At 42.5% G+C, this 23,814-nt stretch overlaps 1 protein-coding gene across 5 annotated transcripts in view; it reads right to left on the minus strand.

Moving 5' to 3' along the window:
* Positions 1-4,972: 4,972 nt before the first annotated feature.
* The window catches only part of LOC137617235 (serine/threonine-protein kinase 11-interacting protein-like), an 82,039-nt gene continuing 63,197 nt past the window's right edge, over positions 4,973-23,814 (minus strand). For 4 of the 5 annotated variants that reach the window (XM_068347187.1, XM_068347189.1, XM_068347185.1 and 1 more), the window contains 2 exons: positions 9,673-9,831; positions 4,973-5,689 (listed from right to left, as the gene is read on the minus strand). In XM_068347187.1, coding sequence (XP_068203288.1) covers positions 5,228-5,689; positions 9,673-9,831 — 621 coding nt within the window. In that variant the 3' untranslated portion in view covers positions 4,973-5,227. The remainder of the gene's footprint in view (positions 5,690-9,672; positions 9,832-23,814) is intronic. The other variant, XM_068347188.1, reaches the window with a different exon arrangement.

The raw sequence follows: 23,814 nt of genomic DNA on the forward strand, positions 1-23,814 counted from the left end.
TATGATGGCAGTACAGAAAATTTCCTCTTTATTTTTGTGGTAAACCTCCACCAAACAAGGAAATACAGGTAGTCACTACATACTTTTTTTATCTATTGTGCACTTTGTCTATTAGTCTCTATACACTTGTTTTATCTCTTGTGCACTTTGTCTTCACCTAAGTATGAACTTTTTACAAGATTTTCTGACACTTCCTTCTGGTCTTCATTCTTTTATTTCAACAATAAATACTTTCCAAATTACCACTCTTCCTTTCATCCCCTTAATTCAGTCTACTTTTCAGCTCCTACATATCATATATCTCAGGAACTTCCTCATTTATCATCTCGTGTTAAACTCCAGACATGTATCTTGGCATTCTGTAATCAAACATCTTGAAAATATTCTCCATTTCCTTTTAAAATGCCCATGTTTCCGCAGTGCATTCTATAAATTCTTGATGAGACGACAGTTAGACCCTCGTAGGGTTGGGTATACAGCGTCACATATTTTGTACAGCAAATAAGGAAATAAATGGAAAGGATGACATGTTTCTACTACACACAGTTTTAACAAATAAAAAATTAACCATACATGTATACTGTAAACAGTTATATTCATGTATATCAACCTTCCAAGAATTACCAGTCTTATGCATGTTAGACAAGAAAGCACTCTTACGCCATCAATATAAGGACTCTTAGACCATCAAAATAAGGACTCTGAACCCTAACTTTTCCTGAAAACTGTACTTTATGTAGAGCAGGCGGATGAAATAGCTGGATGGGCATCTGTTACATGATTGATGGGTTTGCTATAAAAGATTTTGATTGGAGTTCTAAACTTGGTGCCCGTCCCAAGCCTGGGTAAATGGGGAGGGTTGGCGGCAGGAAAGGCATCCGGCCATAAAAAATGTAGCCAAAACAAATATGGCCAGTGAAAATTGTGAAAATGAAATTAATGCTAGGACGTTCCCTGTGGGCGACACGTTGGGACCTCACCTGATCCTGTATCAAGGATGACCTTCGATCAAAGGGATTAACCAGTGATGAAGTGTGGGACAGAGGTAGATGGAGAACGCTGGCCAGAAACATCGACCCCACATAGAAGTGGGAAAAGATGCAGACGAAGAAGACTGGAGTTCTAAAATCATAGTTTTATTACAACATAACCAAACGCAGTACATCACTCATTTATATATAGATGGCACATGTCCTTCTTCCTGTTTGGTGCAGAGATGACTTTAGGGCCTAAGAACATTCACCACAGCTAGGGTTGGCAAATCAGGATTGATCAGGTTGTGATGAAACACAGGTTACATGTAAAGATATCCCAAATTTTGACAATGTATGAGGAATGTACAGTTAACAGCAAGGGCACCAGCCAACCATTAAGATACTACCGCTTGAGTTATTGAGTCCTATGACTGGCCAGACAATAGTGCATTGGATCCCTCTCTGGTTACGGATAATTTTGTCTTTGTCTATACACAATGAATAGTCTGGCCTATTCTTTCCACTTCTCAGTCCTCATACACCTGACAACACTGAGATTATCAAACAATTATTCTTCACTCAAGGGATTAACTACTGCAACGTAATTGTTCAGTGGCTATTTTCCTCTGGGTAAGCGTAGAAGAGACTCTTCAGTTATAGTAATCAGCTCTTCTAGGAGGACACTCCAAAATCAAACCATAGTTCTCTAGTCTTGAGTAGTGCCATAGCCTCTGTACCATGGCCTTCCACTGTCTTGGATTAGAGTTCTCTTGCTTGAGAATACACTTGGGCACGCTGTTCAATCATATTTCTTTTCCTCTTGTTTTTTTAGTTTTTTTATTAAATATATGAAAGATTTAATTCAATGTTATTACTGTTCTAAAAATATTTCATTTTGATTATTTGTTGCTTCTCTTGTAGTTTGTTTATTTCCTTGTTTCCTTTTCTCACTGGGCTATTTTCCCTGTTGGAGCCCTTGGGCTCATAGTATCTTGCTTTCCCAACTAGGGTTATAGCTTAGCAGGTAATAATAATAATAAAATGAATGTATGCTCAAAGTTAGCATATGCTTACAGAGTCTTGAGTTACAGTCAAGGCCTTTTCAGTATTTCATCAAACCAAAGTTTCAATAACTTTGGTTTCATGTGTCAAAATTAAACAACATATGATTAATGGTGCAGTATTGAACACATACTAAAAATTGTGCATATGCTATAAACATATTGTAAACAGAGGTAACTGATACAAGAAGAATATAATTACTAAGAAAAGTGAGATTACTAAAAAATACATAAGTAAAATAATGTACTTAGATGAAATGAGCTGTTCATTACCAGGAGGTTAAAATCGCAAAAAATCTCAGCATAAGGTACAAATCAGATGAATATTAGAAAATATAAAAATATAGTTAAAAAGCAAAACTAAGTAAACCTTCTCTAATCTACATCACAAAAAGAAAAAGTTTAAAATGAAAATAAGGTAAATACAGGTACTGTGCTCCTCTGCATGCAAATTAGTTGTGTCCCGCGAACTGGTTCGAAAGGTCAACACAGTTGTCCTTAATATCCAGTAAGCATTTACCATTTAGTGCTGTATGCCAGTAAAATTCTTCATCAAGACAACCTGGAATTTATAATAAAAATAAATCCTTAATCTTTCCCTCAGAAACTGGCAACGAAATAAGATAAAAAAAAAATTATACAAAAAATCTTTTAGATAGATTAGTCTTACAAACAAACAGTTGTTCTCTTCTATCAGCTGATAACTCTCCTCTCTCAACACCCACTAAAATTATAGGTGTAGTTATATGAACACAAGAAAATACTTCAAAAAGAATCTTTCTCAAAATAAATGGTAAATTGCAATTCATAACCTTCAGAAAGAAAATACATTACAAATATGCATGTGGTCAAAACACTAAAATAATCAAGTGGAATGAAATAACTGAAAATGAGCTATATTCTTAGATCAAGAATAAAATTTTTTTTAAAGGTGGAGATCGTGTTCTTAGTTTCTTCCTTTCTTGATCCTCCTGGGGTTAACTAGGCATCTGCAGCACTCAGGCCCGAGTCCCGCTTACAAGGCACTGCAAGCTCTTCACCAGACACAAGAGCACCTCAATATGATCCCCATCGGCAGTTTTGTTAGGAGGGGATCCAGAGAGACTTGGACCCGGGGTTGTGTTTTCACCACAAACTCAAACACAAAGAAGAAAAAAAATGAACACCCAAACCTCTGAATTACTGGCCTAAAAGCTGTAAACCCCCATCCCTGTAATTACTCAAATACTCCGTTAATGATTCAACAACCATTCCAGCTTGCTTGATTCAATACTCCCAGTTAAAAGGACAAAAAGTTTTCATTCACAAAGTTTTATCAAATATGATGTCAGAGAATAACAAGTGACTGAAATACTTAATAAACATAAAATTCACTTATCTTGATAAAAGCTCTGAAGCAGAAGTGATGAAATAAATTATTTCAAATTTGAAAATAAATGGAAGGAGACTTAGTAATACGTATAGGAAAAGTGATCCAAAATAAAATAGAAAAATGATAGCAGATCTGTTTACATTGCAGGCCCCCAAAGAGTGAAATTTTAGCATAAGATATTTCTGAACACTGAGAGGTTTAGATTAAAATTATGAATTTGAGGCATATGGCCTGGTGCCGGGTCCTTAGATGCCATTCATTGCCCATGAGCAACTGGAGGAAAACTCCCTAGTGCTTTAGCAAGTGAATGCCAAGACAGGTAGCAAGATAGAAGAAAGGAAACTGGAACAGGCTAAAAAGTGAGTGAAGCTAGGGGCCAAAGGGACACTGTAAAATTCCTTAAGTAATGCCTACAAGTGATGGCACAACCCTGACCATTTAGAGGGAGTGTGTAGCGAGACTACCTCTATCTTCAGTTTCACACACAAAAGACTGGTAGTTCCCAGACAATTTATAGACATGAACATTGGTAAATGATTAATGGGGCTGTGATGAAACAAATTTATCTGGGGATAAAAAAGGGTTTAAATAACATTTAGTATCATCAGCATTGTCACAAAAGACCTATTTTAAAGTAGAACATTCTATGCTCATAAATTTTTGACACTGAAAATTCATTAATATCTATACAGTACATGTACTTCATATTCCTGAGTATCTCATGGCACAATCTCTTGCATTTAATAGTGTGCTCCATTAAAAATTATATTTTAACATCCTTTCTGACTAGGCCCTTTTCATTTTCTTTATTTTCCATCATCTTTAACTTTGCTGCATGTCTCCTATAGATTTGGTCACTGTTCAGTTGAGTTAAAGTCTGTCATTTGTTTTCTCTGGTTCTACTGTAACTTATTCCATTACAGATTTTTGAAGAACACCTACCTTTATTTGAATAGCTGGCATATAAAACAGCAATAATATAATAATAAAAGCTGCATATCAAACTAATATTCAAGTAATAGCAATCAGAAAATGACTGAAAATGAATAGGTCACATCAAACTCTTACAGGAGCCAAATTATGCACATGACCAAAGTAATACAGGAAACCTGTAAATATTGAAACAGAGAAGAACCTAACCAAGGGCCATCCAGTCAACTTAAAGCACCTAAAAGCAAATTAGCACTTAAGAGGTATAAAATTTCTAAGTTACCCATCCTATATGGAAACTAATGTAGAAAAAACTACACGATTAACTTAACAATTAAAACCACAACCTTTCAAAGGATGTTAGTAATGCTCTGAACACTATACACTAGTGAACTATGAAATTGATATGACAGCAACCAGATCGTTGATGGGTTTTTATCGAACAAATTTCCTAATGTGAGGTGGTTTTAAGATATCAAGTTGCCAAATTCAAGGAAGGTCAATGGGAACGGAGTAAATAACTTTCAAACATAACAGTTTGATGTCAAATGATAAAAAATTAACTTATATCTATGCTCATCACATACATACTTTAGGTAGTGTGAATGATTCTATACCATTAGATCCATCACATTCTATTTCACTACTCTTCCCTTGAGTGGAACAGATTCCAGGCTTAATAATGACTGGGATTAATCCTCAAATATTTAAATATTTCTTAAATACTTTGAATACATAAATTCATTTATATGCAATACTCTATTCTGAAGCTAAAAGAACAACATTATAAAAATAAATTCCCATCAATAAACAATTCACATTTCCTAATACTGTATAAACTCTAGCAATATTCACAGCCTTTTCCGATAACACCTAACATTTATAACTTCCTAGTCATGTCCAAAGGTAACGCTTGTCTTGCCCTCGTCGTCTTGAAATACAGGAGGACTTTGGCTATGGTTTCCACTTGGTGTGCTTCCTACCATATTGTTGCTTGAATTGTCCTCATTCTTTTCCAGTGTCTTACAACCACTAGCAGCATTATGATCTTCACTGGATACTCTATTATCAACAATACCGTCATTCATTACTAAAGTCTTACTTTCACTATCATTGCTTTGGTCCACACAAGCGAGTTCCTCTTGGGAACCTATCTTTGGTGTAGTTGCAACCGAGTCATCACTATAACCAAGAATTGGATATTTGGGATCATATTTCAGCTTTCCATAAACAGCAGAAACCTGACACCAGGACTGGTTCTCTTCCTTCTCCTGACGAGTACCTTCATCTAGAGACGTCCGCGTCATGCTCAGTACATCTCCTTCGCTTGTGCGATACACACCAATGAAGTCCTGAAATCAGAAATAAAAAGATGACTATCCAATGTCAGATGAAGTACATGGATTCCATATGTTGATGCATGAAATAACATCACTTGAACTAAAAAAAACCATTTATGTAAACAACTCAAATTAATATGAACTATGAACTACTGATAAAACCTACCTAGGCTTTGCTAGTCCAGTACCAACAGCTGGTTATATGCATCCATTAATCTGGCACTATGTAATTTTGGCAATCTGGCAATGTAATCCAACATAAAATTTTAGCAATGTAGGATCAATGACACACACAACTATGGAACAAAATATACTTGTCAAAACTAGGACCATACAAAATTTCTTATATCTTTTCTTAGAGTAAGGCACTAAGTAATGCTCAATACTTAGATTACATCACATTTGTAAAAAGAGAATACAATATCATCAGACGGAGGCACTGGACTAGTTTACATTAAGAAGGGTATATTAGTAAATAGAATTGTATAATACCTGGCACTCAAGTTATAAATGCCAAACTTTAGATAGCATTTCATTGTGCAAACTGTTATTAGATCTCAAGCATAATGTAAAGAAAAATATTTAAAAAAAAAGCCCAGGTCAACTTATACATGTACACATGTTTATTTACATGCTTACATACAGTAAGTATACATATGTATAAAATATATTATAAACAATATACAGCTGTATAGGAATTATATGCACACAAACATATTCTGTATATATACAGTATATAAAATACCAACTATAAAGAGTAGGTCACCAAATGACCTTCAACCTTAAAATGTAGAACAAAAGTGACAGCCAAGAGCTGCAAATTAAATCAATATGAGAGATGCTGTACATACATATGCATAAACTATCCTGAGTACAAATAAAGAATAATCACTTAAGAACAAATTCAGACACAGTATAAGACATACTTCACAGATTACGTCCACCACGCATCTTGAAGGACTAAACTCACAATTTTTCAAACAGTAATTCATCTATTTTGTACTTAAAATTATAGGGCACTATATGATACTTTATCAAATACATGTTACTGTACTTAAAATAAAAATCACATAAAAAGCAAATATAGAGATATTTCCAACAGAAAAGACCATAGAATCAGTTAAATTAAACTCCTTTCGCAGATTATAATCCTTTCAACTTCTGCACTTGAATACAGAACAGTATATTCATTGTACATTAGTGATAATTGGTGTTTTGCCTCAACTTTTTATAAATTGAGGAACATTCTCTCATTCTCTGCAAACCATTTATTCAGCAGACCACATAAATTCTCTGAGAACTAATCCTCACATTCATGCTTTCCTGTCTAATTATTCACCTTTCAACAAAAGCCTATTTCCTAACCAATGCTCTTTGAATTAAAGCTATTGAAACATTCCTTTAAAAAATTTCAACCGTTTACGGAGAAAAGTGAAACTAGTTTATAAAAGCGATCAAGGATATATAAAATCTTTCCCACAGAAATCCTTTTCAAGATAAAAACATCCACCAAAAAATATCAAGTAGAAAACATCAAATAAGATTTTTCCATAAACTATCCTGTTTAGTGAGGGTTATGTTAAGAAAAACATCACTGATGTTAATTTCTCTCTAGTTGGGTGTTCATATACATTTAGTGAGTTCTATCATATGTATTAATACCAAAAAAATACAGAAAATGGGAAGAAATCAAACCAAGATATAGCCAAAGATGTACTATTCCATATATCTGCGCAAATATTCCAAATATTGAATGCCAGCAGAATATATAATGATATGTGTACAGTATAAGGGAATTGGAAAGGGACATAAAAGATTTCCATATGCACTAAATCCACTGGCACATTAACCACAAAAATAAGTAAAGACACCAGCAGGTGTACAACCGAACGGCATCAAGAAAGCAAAAGCCATTAAAATTCTTATAAAAGAGCTGGGCACAAAGAAATAAGAGTTGAATAAATACACTTTGAAATTCTTTTAGGTAAATATTCTATTTATCCATTCTATCTTATAATGAAATTCAACAGCAAATACTTTAAGGATAAAATTTCTTTAAAGCTTACTTTGAAATACGTACTAATGTCTCGGAATAATAATCCACGTGAAACAGGTTACAGTGTACTATAAATAAAACTGTAACCAAATGACTTTGTATTTTATCCCCAAAAGAACACCAACATTATTGCTTCCACTAACTATGATATAAAGTGCAAAGCAGCCTAAAAAAACACAAAAAACACACCTACTATTTTAAACGGAACATCTAAAAAGGAAGTAAATTAAGTGATACCAAATTCTGCTATTGCTAAGTGTAGCTAATTTTCTAAGAAAAAGCTATAATTTTCCTCATGAGGAAATTATGGCAATAATTAAACTTCATACAAAAACAACTTGTTTTTAAAGACAATAATTCCCTTCCTAAAAACGATATCAAATTAAAGCTCATTAAAGTTTATTTGAATAAATAAGGATTCCAACATTACGAGTCCTAGTTTAATTATTAAGACAAATAATTCTCTCAAACCCCATATTGCAATAGTCGAAAATTATCACAGAAAATCTAGGCTACTATAAATCGATATTTCCACTGTCTAATGTAAAGGGGAAAAAAAAATGGTTGAAAAAATTATATAATTGAAAAAAAAAATAGAAAAAACCTTCAAAGGTCTGGATCTGAGGAGGGGATCAGGTCAAATCTTAGGTGAGCTTTATAATACTCTCGACCATCATGTAATCACGAGATATAATACTATTCTATCTTAATCAGCTCTCAAAAGAGAGAGAGAGAGAGAGAGAGAGAGAGAGAGAGAGAGAGAGAGAGAGAGATAAATTTGAATAGGCACTACTATAATTTGCTACTAATTTACAACTGCTTATTCATTAACCCTTCTACCCCCAATGGGCGGACTGGTATGTTTCACAAAACTCATCCCTTAACCCCCATGGACGTACCGGTACGTCCTTGCAAAAAACTGCTATTTGCATTTTTTTTTGCATACTTTTGATAACTGTATGAGAAACTTCAGGCCTTTTCCAAAAGAATGAAACCAACCTGACCTCTCTATGACAAAAATTAAGGCTGTCAGCGCGATCTAAAAAAAAAAAAATATTGCGAAACGTGCTTGAAAACGGAAAACGCCTGGGGGTTAAGGGTGGGAAAGTTCCAAATAGCATTAGGGGTAAAAGGGTTAAATCCCTATCACCTAACTGTTTGTTATACTTTATTATCAAAATTCAAAATTTCCAACTGATGATACAGTAGCACATTTATACTAAATTGTTTATTGGTAAATGTTTGGATTCTTAGTTTCTTTCTAATCTCAGTTTGTTTTCCTATATAAAAACCAGCATGTGACCAAGTCTTCATGAAATCCAGCTCTTTGAAGTTTTACTGTACTATCTTCATGAAATGGAAAATATTACTGTCCTCTGTATGTCAAGACATTCACCGAGAATAAAATTGGAAATATAAAAAAGAAAATCAAAACAAATAAATTCAGTACACAAAGTTAAGTATTCCTTTGTCATACCAAAATGTATATTACAACTGAATGCAAATTAAATAACAAAATATTGGATTAAATCATTTGCCTCTTGAAATTTCCTGTAAAGCAATAAATGTAAACTTTGCTAAATTCTAAAATCTTTAAAAATAATTTAACAGTGCTATATAAAAAAAAAATATATTGAGCTTAGGAATCTATCAATTTTAGCTCAAGCAAAATCCTGTAATTTCAAATATTACAGTATTAGTTAATAACAAATATCAAATATAATAGTCAGAACCTTTTTAAAATCGCATGCATAAAGATAAGGATCTGTATAGATTTGAAAAGGACATAAAAAACTAATGCCCAAATGATTTCCAGAAAAAAAAGTTATGTATAAGAATATTAAATATAAATTCTACCTTCCTCAAACATTTACGTGAACCATGAGAGGACTTAGGCTACCCTGAGACTCCCTGCTTTATTAGAATTATAATATTTCACCTCAAGGTCAACACTGAAGAGATGAGTCCACGGAGTGCGTATGCCTTGTATGATATGGCAAGCAGCAACTGGAGTAGTGACGTGAAGTTCCCACGAGCTTTCTGCTCCCGAAGCTTCATCAAGGAACTGGAGAGCTAAATGTCGGTCGCTATGAACCTCCTGTAAAACAATATGGAAAACATAGCTGATAAGTATCATTTCAGATTAAAAGAACAAATTGCAAATGCATTCTAAGTAGTGAAAAAATTCACAAATCAAAGAATACACAAATCTAATTCACAGCTTAAAAAGTAAAACTGTTCATATAAATGTTGCCATATATTCCCAGCTTGAAGGAGTAGCTTTTTAAAAGTAACAGATGAATTAGCTATAGCTTGTTTGAATTAAGTGTTAAAAATCAAAAATTTTAAGTAATTTTTATTTTTCCTAACATACCCTACTTACCGAGAACTACTTTCTTAGGAGTTACCTGTAATCTCCTCTCTACCGACCAGAGTTTTGTGTAGTATACCCTATACCCGTTTTCTATGGAGGGCTAACCCGGGAGTGAGAGAACGTGCCCCGAGGGTAGCCTTTGAGCTAGGTCGAGGTCCGCTTGGGTCCCGTGAGTCAGTAAGTTCCTCGGATGTTGCAAAAAGTCCCTGCAAGGGCAGAAAGGCACTCGGGGAAGGAAGGGAGGGCCATTACCCGAAAGTAGTTCTCGGTAAGTATGTTAGGAAAAATAAAAATTACTTAAAATTTTTTATTTGTTCCAACACGAATACTTACCTCGAACTACTTTCTTAGGAGACTTACACTTTAGGAGGTGGGAGTGACTTCCTGACCTTCAGACCCAGCAAGCGGACGCCAAGAAGCCTAGATATGAACTAGGTTTTAAAACAAAAACAAACTGGGAAAACAGACGGTAGGGTAACTACACAAAGAGCTCACGTTAGTGTCTAAGTACTCACCCTTTGAAAAATTCTTCTGATACTGAGTCCAGTAATGCAGTTGCAGAGACGTGTTCCTCAATGGTTACATAAGTGTTGTTATCTCCGATAGGGATAGGAAACGGGGATTAGGGTGAAAAGGAACAAACCTCTGTCTCCTGGTTTTGCTATCCACGATTTTGCCTGGGGCTTCACCGTTAAATCACTTGGAGCGCGGAGATGACTGTCCCAATGGAGAACCCGTCTAAGGACCTTCTTGAGTAGTCCTTGAGGTAATGGGCAGTAAAGGTTGACTGGTTCGACCAGGTGCCCGCTCGAAGGATCTGGCCCACTGCCATGTTCTTCTCAAAGGCTAAGGAAGTGCTCAGACCTCTGATGTCATGGGGCTTGGGAGTGCCTGGCAAGGCCAGTCCCTCCTCCTTGTAGGCCCTGGCAATAACTTGTCTCAACCAAAAGGAAATGGTATTCTTCGATACCTGCTTCTTTGTAACACCTGTGGAGACGAAAAGGCTCTTGATGCCTGGCCGGAGATGTGCAGTCCTCTCAAGGTATTTTCTAATGGCACGGACAGGGCATAACCTCAAATCCTCAGGATTCCCAGTCCTAGGAATAGCTGGCAGAGAGAACCCCTCGAATTTAGGATCCCAGACTGCTGGGCTCTGGGTTTTCGCCACGAACGAAGGGACGAACTTGAAAGAGATCTCTTTCCACCCCTTCGAATGAGAGACGTCATAAGACAGCCCATGGATCTCACCTACCCTTTTCGCAGAGGCCAAGGCCAACAAAAGGACTGTCTTGAGGGTGAGATCCCTGTCTACAATATCCTTCATTGGTTCGAAGGGGGGGCTACTTAACATCTTCAGGACCCTAGCTAAGTCCCACTGAGGCACCCTAACAGTTTGAGGGGGGCAGGACTGTTCAAAACTCCTGACAAGCATAGAGATGTGTCTAGAGGAACCCAGGTCGATGCCCTTCAGATGGAAGACTTGACCCAAGGCTGCTCGTACTCCTTTTATAGCTGGGATTGACATCCCTATCTCGTCCCTGAAATATACTAGAAAGTCTGCGATATCTGGGACCGAGGCTTTGAGGGGTTTTATGCGCTTCGAAGCGCACCACTTCGTGAAAGAGGCCCACTTCGCTTGGTAGAACGCTGCCGACGACCTTCTCAGGTATCGCGACATCCTCTTAGCTGTTCCTGCCGAATATCCTTCCTTCTTCAGGAGTCGCTCGATAGTCTCCAGGCGTGAAGGCGTAGAGACTGTGGGTTGTCGTGGAACCTGAGAAAGTGTGGCTGTTGTAGAAGGTCTGACCTGTCGGGGAGTGGCCACGGAGGATGGCTCGTCAGGTCTTTTAGGTCTGCGAACCACTCTCTCTCCGGCCACCAGGGCGCTACCAAAGTCATCCTTAAGTTCCGGGCAGCCCTTACTCTGTTGAGCACTTGCCTGATCAATGTGAAGGGGGGAAAAGCGTACACGTCTAGGTTGTCCCACTTGTGCTGAAAGGCATCCTCCAAGGCTGCCTTTGGGTCTGGGACAGGAGAACAATACACGGGAAGTTGCGCGTTCAGCTTGGTTGCAAAGAGGTCCATCACCGGGGAACCCCAACGTTGAATGATGAGCCTGGCTACATCTGGGAGGAGGGACCATTCTGTTCCTACTATCTGACCCATCCTGCTGAGACCGTCGGCTAGAACGTTCTTTTTCCCGGGGATGAACCTTGCCAATAACAATATCTGGTTCGCTTCCGCCCAATCTAGGATCTCTAGGGCGAGATCGCACAACTCCCTTGATTTTAAGCCTCCCTGCTTCTTTATGTACGCTACCACTGTGGCGTTGTCGCACATCAACGCCACAGTGTTTCCCCTTAGTAGATCGATGAAGCGCAGGCAAGCTTTCTGGACTGCCTTCAACTCTAGGACATTGATGTGTAGGCCTTTCTCCCCGTCCATCCAGGTTTCTCTCGCCGTCCCGTTGAGGAGATGGGCTCCCCATCCCTGGTTGGAGGCGTCTGTGAATAGGAGCAACTCGGGAGGGTCGGTTGCGAAGGGCATCCCCTTGAGCGAGTTTGACCGGCAATGCCACCATGCCAGGGAGGGTATTGTGTTTGGTAGGACTAGGATTAATTTCTGGGGCGAGTCCAGTTGGTTCCAGAAGCTCTTCAGGTTCCATTGGACGGCTCTGAGTCTGAGTCTCCCCTGGGGAACCAGTTTCTCCAACGACACCAGATGACCTATTAGCCTTTGCCAGTCCTTCGCCCTCCTGGGTTGCCCCGACAGGAAAGGAAGAAGGATCTTCATAAGATTGCTTATCCTCTCCTCCGACGGGAAAGCTTTCACTAGTAGGGAATCCAGTGTCATCCCCAAATAGGTCATTCTGGTGGAGGGAGATAGGTTCGATTTTTCTGGGTTGATCATGATACCCAGACCCTTGCAAAACTGGAGAAGTTTTATACCCTGCTCCTTCAAAACATCCTCCGAGGAGGAAAGAAGCAACCAGTCGTCCAGGTACCGGATGAGGCGAATGCCCCGCTCGTGAGCCCACACCGAGACTGTCGTGAAGACTCTCGTGAATACCTGGGGAGCTGTCGACAACCCGAAGCAGAGGGTCTTGAATTGCAGGATCTGGGTACCCCATTTCACCCGGAGAAACTTCCGACTTGAGCGGTGGACCGGGATTTGGCAGTATGCGTCCTTGAGGTCTATGGTCATCATGTAGTCTTTCTCCCTCAAGGACAGCAAGACTGACTTCGGAGTGTCCATTTTGAAGTCTGTCTTTTGCACAAACTTGTTGAGAGCTGACAGGTCTATCACCGGTCTCCACCCCCCCGTCGCCTTTTCTACCAGAAACAGGCGGCTGTAGAAACCTGGCCCTGGGTGCAGGATCTCCTCCATGGCGCCCTTTTCCAACATCGTGGACACCTCTTCTTGAAGGGCCGCCCTCTTCAACGGGTCCTTGGGTGCCAACTACTCTGACAGGCTGGCCGGAATTAAAGGGGGGGGGGGGGTTCTGTCAAGAACGGTAACCTGTACCCCTCCTTCAGTACGGATACTGTCCAGGACTCTGCTCCGTGAGCCTTGCATGCTTGCCAATGTAGTCTGAGGCCTCCCCCAACCTGAGGCTTGGGCAGGAGTAGGGGGCCTCCCACTCTACCTCCTCCTGGAGGAGCGGCCTGAACGGCCTCTCCTGGAGGCAGAATATCCTGTCCTAAACGAGGCCGACGCTGCTGGAGCTCCTCTACGGGGGGGCTGAGGCGCTGAGGCCCACGAGGAAGAAGGGGCTTCTCTCCTCATCAGGTTAGGCGGGGCCTGAGAAGTAGAGGGACCGTCTGAGGCTGACCTCTTGTAGGGGGGCCTCCTTACAGGTGGAGGCCTGGGAGCGTTCACTTCTTTTCTTTTAGCCACCTTTTCCATGATCTCCTCTAGCTCCTTCAAGGGGAACAAGGAGTCACCCCACACAGGAAGGCTCCTCATGGCCCTCGCCTCTCTGTCTGGGACCTTCCGGGAAAGCTTCGCCAGAATGGTGTCCCTTTTGCGAAGAACCCAATTCGCTGACAGGGCAAGGGACTGATACATGAGGAACTTCAGGGTCTTGCCCCCGGAGATGATAAGCTCCCTCAGGAGGCTTTGCTGTTCTGGGTCCGTCAAGTCATATGTGGCTTGCACACCTACCAGTGTGGAAGCCCACCAGTCCAACCAAGAGGAGACGTGAACTAGGTCTTTCGACATCTCCTCCATCATCGCAGCCTCCGACTGTGGAAAACAAATCGTGGCTGAAGAGGCTCTGTCCTCCGAGGCACCCTGTCCCAGAACGTCGAGGGCAGGCTCCACCTTGCAGGCTCCCGGTCGTTGTCCTTCTGGCACACAAACCCTGCTCTGTGTCTTGAGCCCTTGGAGCAACTTCGAAGAGCTCTGCATTTTGGGAGCTTCGGCATTGCCTGCCACAACTCTATCGACGTGAGCCCGTCCCAGGACGAGATCTCGGGCCACAGGTAGGGCCAGGGAGGTTTTCGGCTGGACGGGTGCCTGCATCAAGCGGGTCAGGCTGGACCTCCAGTAGTCCTCATCGGTTGTAACCGGCTCTTCAATTCTATGATGCCTTCGGATCAGGCCTATAACTTTCCGATAGGCCGAGAACTCGGTCGGGGAACCTTCCCTACCATCAGCAGAACCTTCGGCCTGATCCCGAGGAGCCGAGTCACCGGGCACTCCCACCGGGCGCTTTGGTTCTGGCACAACAGGCACTCCCCTGCGGTGGTACCGGTCTTCCCCTGCGGAAACCTCGGCACCAGGTTCGGGGGTCAGAACTGGCATCGCCGTGCCGGCGAGGACTACCGTTCGTGCATTCTCTCTGGGGGACGAGGACGTGGATCCCGTGGGCTGACCCGACGGAGGGAACCGTTCCTTAAAGTCCGAAGACCGAACCAGCTGGGCTGATTCGGCCAGGCTGCCCGTAAAGAAGCACGGTTCCCCCGCTGGGCAGGGTGAACCGGAAGCTTCGCGGCCTTACGCCTGCCTGAAGTGGCCTTCTCGCATTTCTCCCTGCGAGGGTCATATCTTCGCCTGGAGGATGGCCTTCGTGGCGAGAAATCCCTGGATTGCCGGTCCGGGGAACACTGCAACTCAGACTTACGGGGAACGAAGACCCAATCACCATCGGGGGACCTACTCCTCCTGTGTTTCCTCCGTGGAGAGCGGGACCGTCTCCTGCTGAACCTCGAACGGGATCTTGAGCGGGAACGCCTGCTCCTGGACCGTTCCCTCCGGCGCCGATGTCTCCTCCTGGTTTCTTCTTCTGAAGAGAACGAAGCCCCACCATCCGAAGAGCCCGACGAAACTGTACCACCCGCACGACGGGCAGAAGCGGGGGCTACGGAGGGCTTCGTGACTCGCTGCGTACCCGAGGTAGAGGGTTGCAGGAAGGTTTCTGGGACCGTCGTCAGAGGAGCTGGAAAAGAGGGTTGACGCCCTACACTAGGGAACCAGGTATCCAGGCCCTCTTCCATCTGCATAGGGGACCTACCTGGCGTTTCAGGGAGCTTCCACCCGAAGGAATCACTTACTGTGGAGTCTAACTTACCCTGGGCGTCGCCACCTGCCGAAGAACCTGAAACACAGGCCCACGAAGGGGGCGAAGAAACAGGTACAACATTACTACACCATAAGGGGTCGTCGGAGGAAACGTGCCCCCCAAGCACAAGGGCAGAGTCTCCAGAACCCCCCGACACAGCACTACCAGGCTCCCCACTAGCCTGAGAAGTCCCTGCAACCCCCACTTCACACACATTAGACTCCTAGGGAAGAACCCTCGGCTCTTTCCCCACAACGGACTTACCTCGTCCCCTACTCTGGGTAGGGGAAGGCGAGACAGAAGCCCCGTCGGACCGTCCACTGGGTGACGGTAGCGGCGAAGAGACGCTAGATTTCCTGGGCGAACGTTTCGACGACTTCTTTTTCTTCGTGCCGTATCGCACCCACTGAATCTCACTCCAACCAACACACTCAATGCACGTATCCGATGGCGAGCACATCCTGCCCCTACAGGAAGAGCAAAGGGAGTGAGGGTCCACTTCGGGCTTGGAGAGGAACACTCCACACGACTTTCCGGCTCTAGGCCCAGGACAACGGCGGATCTGCTCCATAGCACACAACCACAAGACACAGGAACGAAGGGAATCAAAGGGATACACTTGGGAAGCACAAGGAAGGGTAGTGAACACACAAGAACACAAGGGATAAGCACAAAGCTACCACGCGGTAACCACGCGGGACACACGAGGCAGACACAAAGGGTCGAGAGAGACGAGAGCGACGTGAGGGTATGGTATCACGTCACGACCAGAGAACTTACTGACTCACGGGACCCAAGCGGACCTCGACCTAGCTCAAAGGCTACCCTCGGGGCACGTTCTCTCACTCCCGGGTTAGCCCTCCATAGAAAACGGGTATAGGGTATACTACACAAAACTCTGGTCGGTAGAGAGGAGATTACAGGTAACTCCTAAGAAAGTAGTTCGAGGTAAGTATTCGTGTTGGAACAAACTAATTTTTCTTCCTACATCTATACAATTTTTTTTTCTTTAAAGTAGGGAAATGTATTTAGTTTGGCTAGAGCACCTATGGAAATCATTAAAGCGGTAGCAAACAAAAGGTGGCGAGCTGGGGCGAGTAGCCCTGCCCACTCTCCAGCCAAAGACTTTTCTTTTGACTTCAGTTGTGAAGAGTATAGACATACCGTTGTATCATATCCAAGGCTGTTAGATCTTTCTCTTATACTATTACGTTCAAATAGTTGATTTTGGCCTCAGGTTAACGATGAGACGAAGCAGGAATTTCAAAGTGGGTGAAAGGATGAACACTGTATCAGTTTCTGGCTCAACGTGAGATAAATCTACACTCCCAATGATTTTCAGGGGAATGATTGTCAAAATTATTCCCCCCTATTCCAAGTGTAGATTGTGGCTTCCTTTTAGGAAGACCAAATCTTCACCAATGTCATTCTTGATAACACCCAAGACAATGCCGGAGACAACGTTTATCTCTTTGCTCTCCTCATTGAGTTCGTCAATCACTGAAGCTTCTGGGTACATGCCCCTGGCTTGATACCAAGGAGTACACTTCAGGTGCAAAGAAAACTTGGTTCTACATCAGTGAGTTTTATCAGGGTTGGTGAAGTGTGATACGATTACCGCACTCCAATATGTACTGGAAGCTCTTCCTCTGCCGATTGCCAATGAAGAGTTTGACCTAAGGAAGGAAGTATAACAGTTTAGTTCTTAACCATGTGATGGCTGCTCAAGTAGTTGTATCGCCTGCCAAGCTCCCATATGGGACAGAAAAAACCTTGACTGTATTAACGCGTTCGATGTAAGTCGGGTGGAAAGAGAGAACGATTGGCTCTTCTTCTTCCTCCCCTGGGGATAAAGAATTTGTAGTTACACAACGGATCTGACATTGATACTGGTAAGCTACATTTACGATCACCATTCTTATTAGACTACATGTAAGTAATGGTTCTCCTCTATCATTCCTTAACAAGGGGGAGGATGGTAGCATGCATACCAACCCAATGGCCACCATGCACCAGTTATTTAATTCCAGAACATGTCTCCCCTTCAGTGGAGTAAGATTCTTTCATTTAACCAGGACTGGCCAGGCCCTTTTAGCCTATTCATCCCTATGATGGGCTCATACAGAGTTGCTGGAGTCATCGTCTTCATTCTCATGCGACCAGAAAGACTGGCATTTCCCGTCAAGAGAACCAACCAGTTTGGTTCTAGGGGGACTTCCTATCAACCAATAAGCGAGTCTCCCTACTTTAAAGAATGAAAGGTTTGTATATGCGAAGGAAGCAGTCCTAAATTTAAAAATTAATTTGTACCTTTAATAGCTATACAAACCCAAGTCCTTTGAAGTCAACTTCTCACCTACTCACCCCTCTTAGTCCTGAGCCAAAGGTCAAAGTGAAGAGTCTTTGACAGGAGAGTGGGCAGGGCAACTCGCCCGCACTCACCATCTCATTAGCTGCCTGCTGTGACAATAGTTACTCTTACTGTTTCTGCTGTGCTTTCTGCATATGTCATGCCTGTTATGTTAAATTTGCTAGCTGTGCCTAGAATATTGTGCCTTTTTTACATGCTGCTGCCACACAACAAGCTCTAGTTACCTGCTATTGCCCAACATATTATGATTGCTGTTTCCACACCTGCAACTACTACTTTTTGCAATTCTGTTGTCAGTATCTGCTATGCTACTGATGTCTACTACTTTTGGTTTGGCTGCCGTTTCCACTGTTGTGGCCATTCCTATGCCTACAATTTCAGTTATATCAAAAATTTTAGCTGCTGCTGCTATATATGCAGTATTCTATCTCTCATTCCTGATGTAGTTTCTTCCAGTCTTTCAGCAACAGCACTGCATCTTCCCTTCCAGTTGTACTGCATCTTCCCGTAGATATTCCCACAGACATGCTGATATCCTTTTTCCTAACTTTAACCATCGCAGGTTGTCTTTTCCTCTAGGTCCTACGAGAGTAATCGAAGTAAATGTTCATGCTTTCCCCCAAAAAGTTATTTTGTGATAAGGACTTTCTCAGATGCACATTCCAGCTCTCCCAGGTGCTCTTATTGTAATAAAAAATTACCCATTATTCTGATCTTCTGATTGTTGCTCCAACCATGGTTCAAGCAATCAGAAGATACCATGATGCCAAACTCATCCTTCACAATTGTTACCTTGTATCTTCATTTGCCTCACATCAAAAGAGAAAGTTTCTGCTAGAAACTTTATTCTCTTGTTCCTTCCTTGTTCTCACCAGTCTCTAGTACTAGTCACATCTAGTCACCACAATATATAGTTCTTAGTTACCTATGACCTCCATAGTCCCTGTGACTGAAGTCATAAGATCAGGCGTTTCCAAACTGAACACATGTAAGATGCAATCATATATTAGGATTTCAGTTACACCCACTTATAAAAAGTCCCCCTTTTGACTGCCTCATGACACCTCCCTGATAGACAAATTCTTGAATAACAATGACAAGAATTCAATCCATATTACAGTATTTCTAGAAAGTCATGTATTGGGTGTGCGAAACGTCATATTTGCTGAGGCTACTATTTCCAAAGATAAAAGGTGCTTCTCTTTAGCGAGTACCATAAGACTTTGGCAGACACGGATGGAAAGCTATATGACACAAATGGCCACAGTAATGATGGTAAATAATGAGATAATGAGTGTACTAGAAATGTCAACCCTCTCCTGCAAGGAAGATGATGATGACCAGCGCCTTTCATACAGGAGAGATAATTATGGGTTATCCTGTAGGACTTGCCCTGAAGAGAAGACTCCAAAGCCTTTACTCATTCTTAGCAGCCCAAAAGAAAAGATGTAAACCTTGCAGGCAAAGAGGAGGTAACAGAAGAATAGCTGTGCTTTCTTTCTCCTCGTTTTAAATTTCTTTTCTTCCTCCCTTTTCAGCAAATCATGGTCATGGGGATCAATACATGGCCAAACACACTCATCCACCGAACCCTTTACTCATATTCCTGCAACACCTATACAGGCAATTAAGTTTCCTTAGTAGTTCCATGAGATGCTCAGTAGACATATCCCTGGCAGGTTAATTTTAAAGAGGCTCGAGTTTTTCTCTCTGAGTTTTCTGGCTTTGGTAAAAATCCCTCTTCTGTTGTTCCAGTTGCAGATAAAATCACTATTACAGTAATAAATATCTATGCTGCTATGACAGCTGACTGCCAGTTGATACAAGAAAAGAGAGTGATGTTCACAGGCGAAGTCCTGATTCCCCCAAAACAGTACGATATGCAATAGGGTTAAGAGCATGATTCATTGCTTGATAATACCAATGACAGGGAGACAACTACTGGGCTTCTCTTTTATAATATGTTCCTAGAATACTTCTAATGCCTGCAAATAAGTGAATATACTTGAAAAGTATTCACAGTTGCTAAATACTAACATGTGTGTGCCAAGGAATATAACACTGTTGTTCTTGAATCATACATATTAAAAAAAAATACGTAATAATGAAGCTGCACGGCCAAAATAAAAGGTTCTTGACTAGCAGAACTGAAAGTTATATCCTGACTTGTTGGCATTTGAATTAAAGTAAGGCATCAGCCAAACGATTGGGAGAAGTTTCCCCTCACTCCTATCACTGAACAAAGCATTTGTCACAGATGATATTCTTAATCAAGAGAGTTTAAACACTTCGTAGGAACAGTAAATATGTTATTTTCATTAGTAAAATAAATTTTTGAATATACTTACCCGATAATCATGTAGCTGTCAACTCCGTTGCCCGACAGAATTCTACGGAAGGGATACGCCAGCGATCGCTATACAAGAGGGGGGTGTACTCACCAGCGCCACCTGTGGCCAGGTACTGCAGTACTTCTTGTTGACACCACCTCAATTTTTCCTCGGTCCACTGGTTCTCTATGGGGAGGAAGGGTGGGTCAATTAAATCATGATTATCGGGTAAGTATATTCAAAAATTTATTTTACTAATGAAAATAACATTTTTCAATATTAATCTTACCCGATAATCATGTAGCTGATTCACACCCAGGGAGGTGGGTGAAAACCAGTGTACATGTATATCAAGAAGCTAAGTATCCCGTATTTCATATTATCAGTTATTCAAAATAACAATGAAATTATAAGTACCTGGTAAGGAAGTCGACTTGAACCATTACTCTGCCTTTAATAAGTTCGTCTTCCTTACTGAGCGCAGCGTTCCTCTTAGGAGGCTGAACAACTCTAAGGTGCTGAAGTATCAAGGGCTGCAACCCATACTAAAGGACCTCATCACAACCTTTAACCTCGGCGCTTCTCAAGAAAGAATTGACCACCCGCCAAATCAACAAGGATGTGGAAGGCTTCTTAGCCGACCGTACAACCCATAAAAAGTATTCAAGAGAAAGGTTAAAAGGTTATGGGATTATGGGAATGTAGTGGCTGAGCCCCCGCCTACTACTGCATTCGTTGCTACGAATGGTCCCAGGGTGTAGCAGTACTCGTAAAGAGACTGGACATCTTTGAGATAGAATGATGCGAACACTGACTTGCTTCTCCAATAGGTTGCATCCATAACACTCTGCAGAGAACGGTTCTGTTTGAAGGCCACTGAAGTAGCCACAGCTCTCACTTCATGTGTCCTTACCTTCAGCAAAGCAAGGTCTTCTTCCTTCAGATGAGAATGTGCTTCTTTAATCAGAAGCCTGAATAGTAAGAAACTGAGTTCTTAGACCTTGGAAAAGAAGGCTTCTTGATAGCACACCATAAGGCTTCTGATTGTCCTCGTAAAGGTTAAGACCTTTTTAGATAGTACCTAAGAGCTCTAACTGGGCAAAGTACTCTCTCCAGTTCATTCCCCACCAAGTTGGACAGGCTTGGGATCTCGAACGACTTAGGCCAAGGACGTGAAGGAAGCTCGTTTAGCAAAAACCGAGCTGCAAGGAACATGTAGCCGTTTCAGATGTGAAAACTATGATCCTGCTGAAGGCGTGGATCTCACTTACTCTTTTAGCTGTTGTCAAGCACACGAGGAAAAGAATTTTTAATGTGAGGTCCTAAAAAGAGGCTGATTGGAGAGGTTCAAATCTTGATGACATAAGGAACCTTAGGACCACGTCTAGATTCCAGCCTGGAGTGGACAACCGACGTTCCTTTGAGGTCTCAAAAGACCTAGGGAGGTCCTGTAGATCTTTGTTGGTGGAAAGATCCAAGCCTCTGTGGCGGAAAACCGCTGCCAACATACTTCTGTAACCCTTGATCGTAGGAGCTGAAAGGGATCTTACGTTCCTTAGATGTAACAGGAAGTCAGCAATCTGGGTTACAGTGGTACTGGTTGAGGAAACTGCATTGGCCTTGTACCAGCTTCGGAAGACTTCCCCTTGAGACTGATAGACTCTGAGAGTGGATGTTCTCCTTGCTCTGGCAATCGCTCTGGCTGCCTCCTTCGAAAAGCCCCTAGCTCTTGAGAGTCTTTCGAAAGTCTGAAGGCAGTCAGACGAAGAGCGTGGAGGTTTGGGTGTACCTTCTTTACGTGAGGTTGACGTAGAAGGTTCACTCCTAGAGGAAGAGTCCTGGGAATGTCGACCAGCCATTGCAGTACCTCTATGAACCATTCTCTCGCGGGCCAGAGCGGAGCCAACCAACGTCAGCCGTGTCCCTTTGCGAGAGGAGAACTTCTGAAGTACCCTGTTGACAATCTTGAACGGCGGGAATGCATACAGGTCGAGATGGGACCAATCCAGCAGAAAAGCATCCACGTGAACTGCTGCTGGGTCTGGAATCGGAGAACAATACAACGGGAGTCTCTAGGTTATCGAGGTAGCGAACAGATCTATGGTAGGCTGACCCCACAGGGCCCAAAGTCTGCTGCAAACATTCTTGTGAAGGGTCCACTCTGTGGGGATGACCTGACCCTTCCAGCTGAGGCGATCTGCCATGACATTCATATCGCCCTGAATGAACCTCGTTACCAGCGTGAGCTTTCGATCTTTTGACTAGATGAGGAGGTCCCTTGCGATCTAGAACAACTTCCACGAATGAGTCCCTCCCTGCTTGGAGATGTAAGCCAAGGCTGTGGTGTTGTCAGAGTCCACCTCCACCACCTTGTTAAGCTGGAGGGACTTGAAGTTTATCAAGGCCAGATGAACCGCCAACAACTCCTTGCAATTGATGTGAAGTGTCCTTTGCTCCTGATTCCATGTTCCCGAGCATTCCTGTCCGTCCAAAGTAGCACCCCAGCCCGTGTCTGATGCGTCCGAGAGGAGACGGCGGTCGGGTTTCTGAACAGCCAAAGGTAGACTTCCTTGAGAAGAAAGCTGTTCTTACACCACGCGAGAGTAGACCTCCTCTCTTCGGAAACAGGGACTGAGACCGTCTCTAGCGTCATGTCCTTTATCCAGTGAGCAGCTAGATGATACTGAAGGGGGCGGAGGTGGAGTCTCCCTAACACGATGAACAGGGCCAGCGATGAAAGTGTCCCTGTTAGACTCATCCACTACCTGACTGAGCATCGGTTCCTTCTCAGCATGCTCTGGATGCATTCTAGGGCTTGGAAGATCCTTGGGGCCGACGGAAAAGCCCGAAAAGCTCGACTCTGAAGATCCATACCCAGGTAGACAATGGTCTGGGATGGGACGAGCTGGGACTCCTCAAAATTGACCAGGAGGCCCAGTTCCTTGGTCAGATCCATAGTCCATCTGAGAATCTCCAGACAGCGACGACTTGTGGGAGCTCTTAAAAGCCAGTCGTCTGACGGAGCCGGACACAAGATCATGGTACTGCTGCACAGTCTGTGAACTGTCAACCATGGGGAAGCGAGGAAGTACAGTGACAACCCGAAGCTGTCTAGACTGTCTGGGTCGTACAGACAACTCCTTATCGGGTTGCTGAGGTTGCCGCACTGCGTCACAACAAGTCACTTCTGCTGGTTGTTGAACGTCTTCCCAGTGACACACTGACTCCGTAAACAAAAAATCCTCTAACAAGGACTAAGCTTGGACTGCATGTCTTGCAACACAGCTCAAGGTCTATGGGAGCAGGTGTGGTAACAGACGGGGTTAGCGACTGAAGTGGAACCATTACCTTCCCTGGAAGCATGTTATGCTTAAATAAAAGTCCATAAGAGGCTACGCAGCTAAAGGCTCCTCTCCAAATGACAGAGTCCTCAAGGGAATATC

This window comes from Palaemon carinicauda, chromosome 23 (assembly GCF_036898095.1).
Source record: "Palaemon carinicauda isolate YSFRI2023 chromosome 23, ASM3689809v2, whole genome shotgun sequence".
In the NCBI taxonomy this organism is placed as follows: Eukaryota; Metazoa; Arthropoda; class Malacostraca; order Decapoda; family Palaemonidae; genus Palaemon; species Palaemon carinicauda.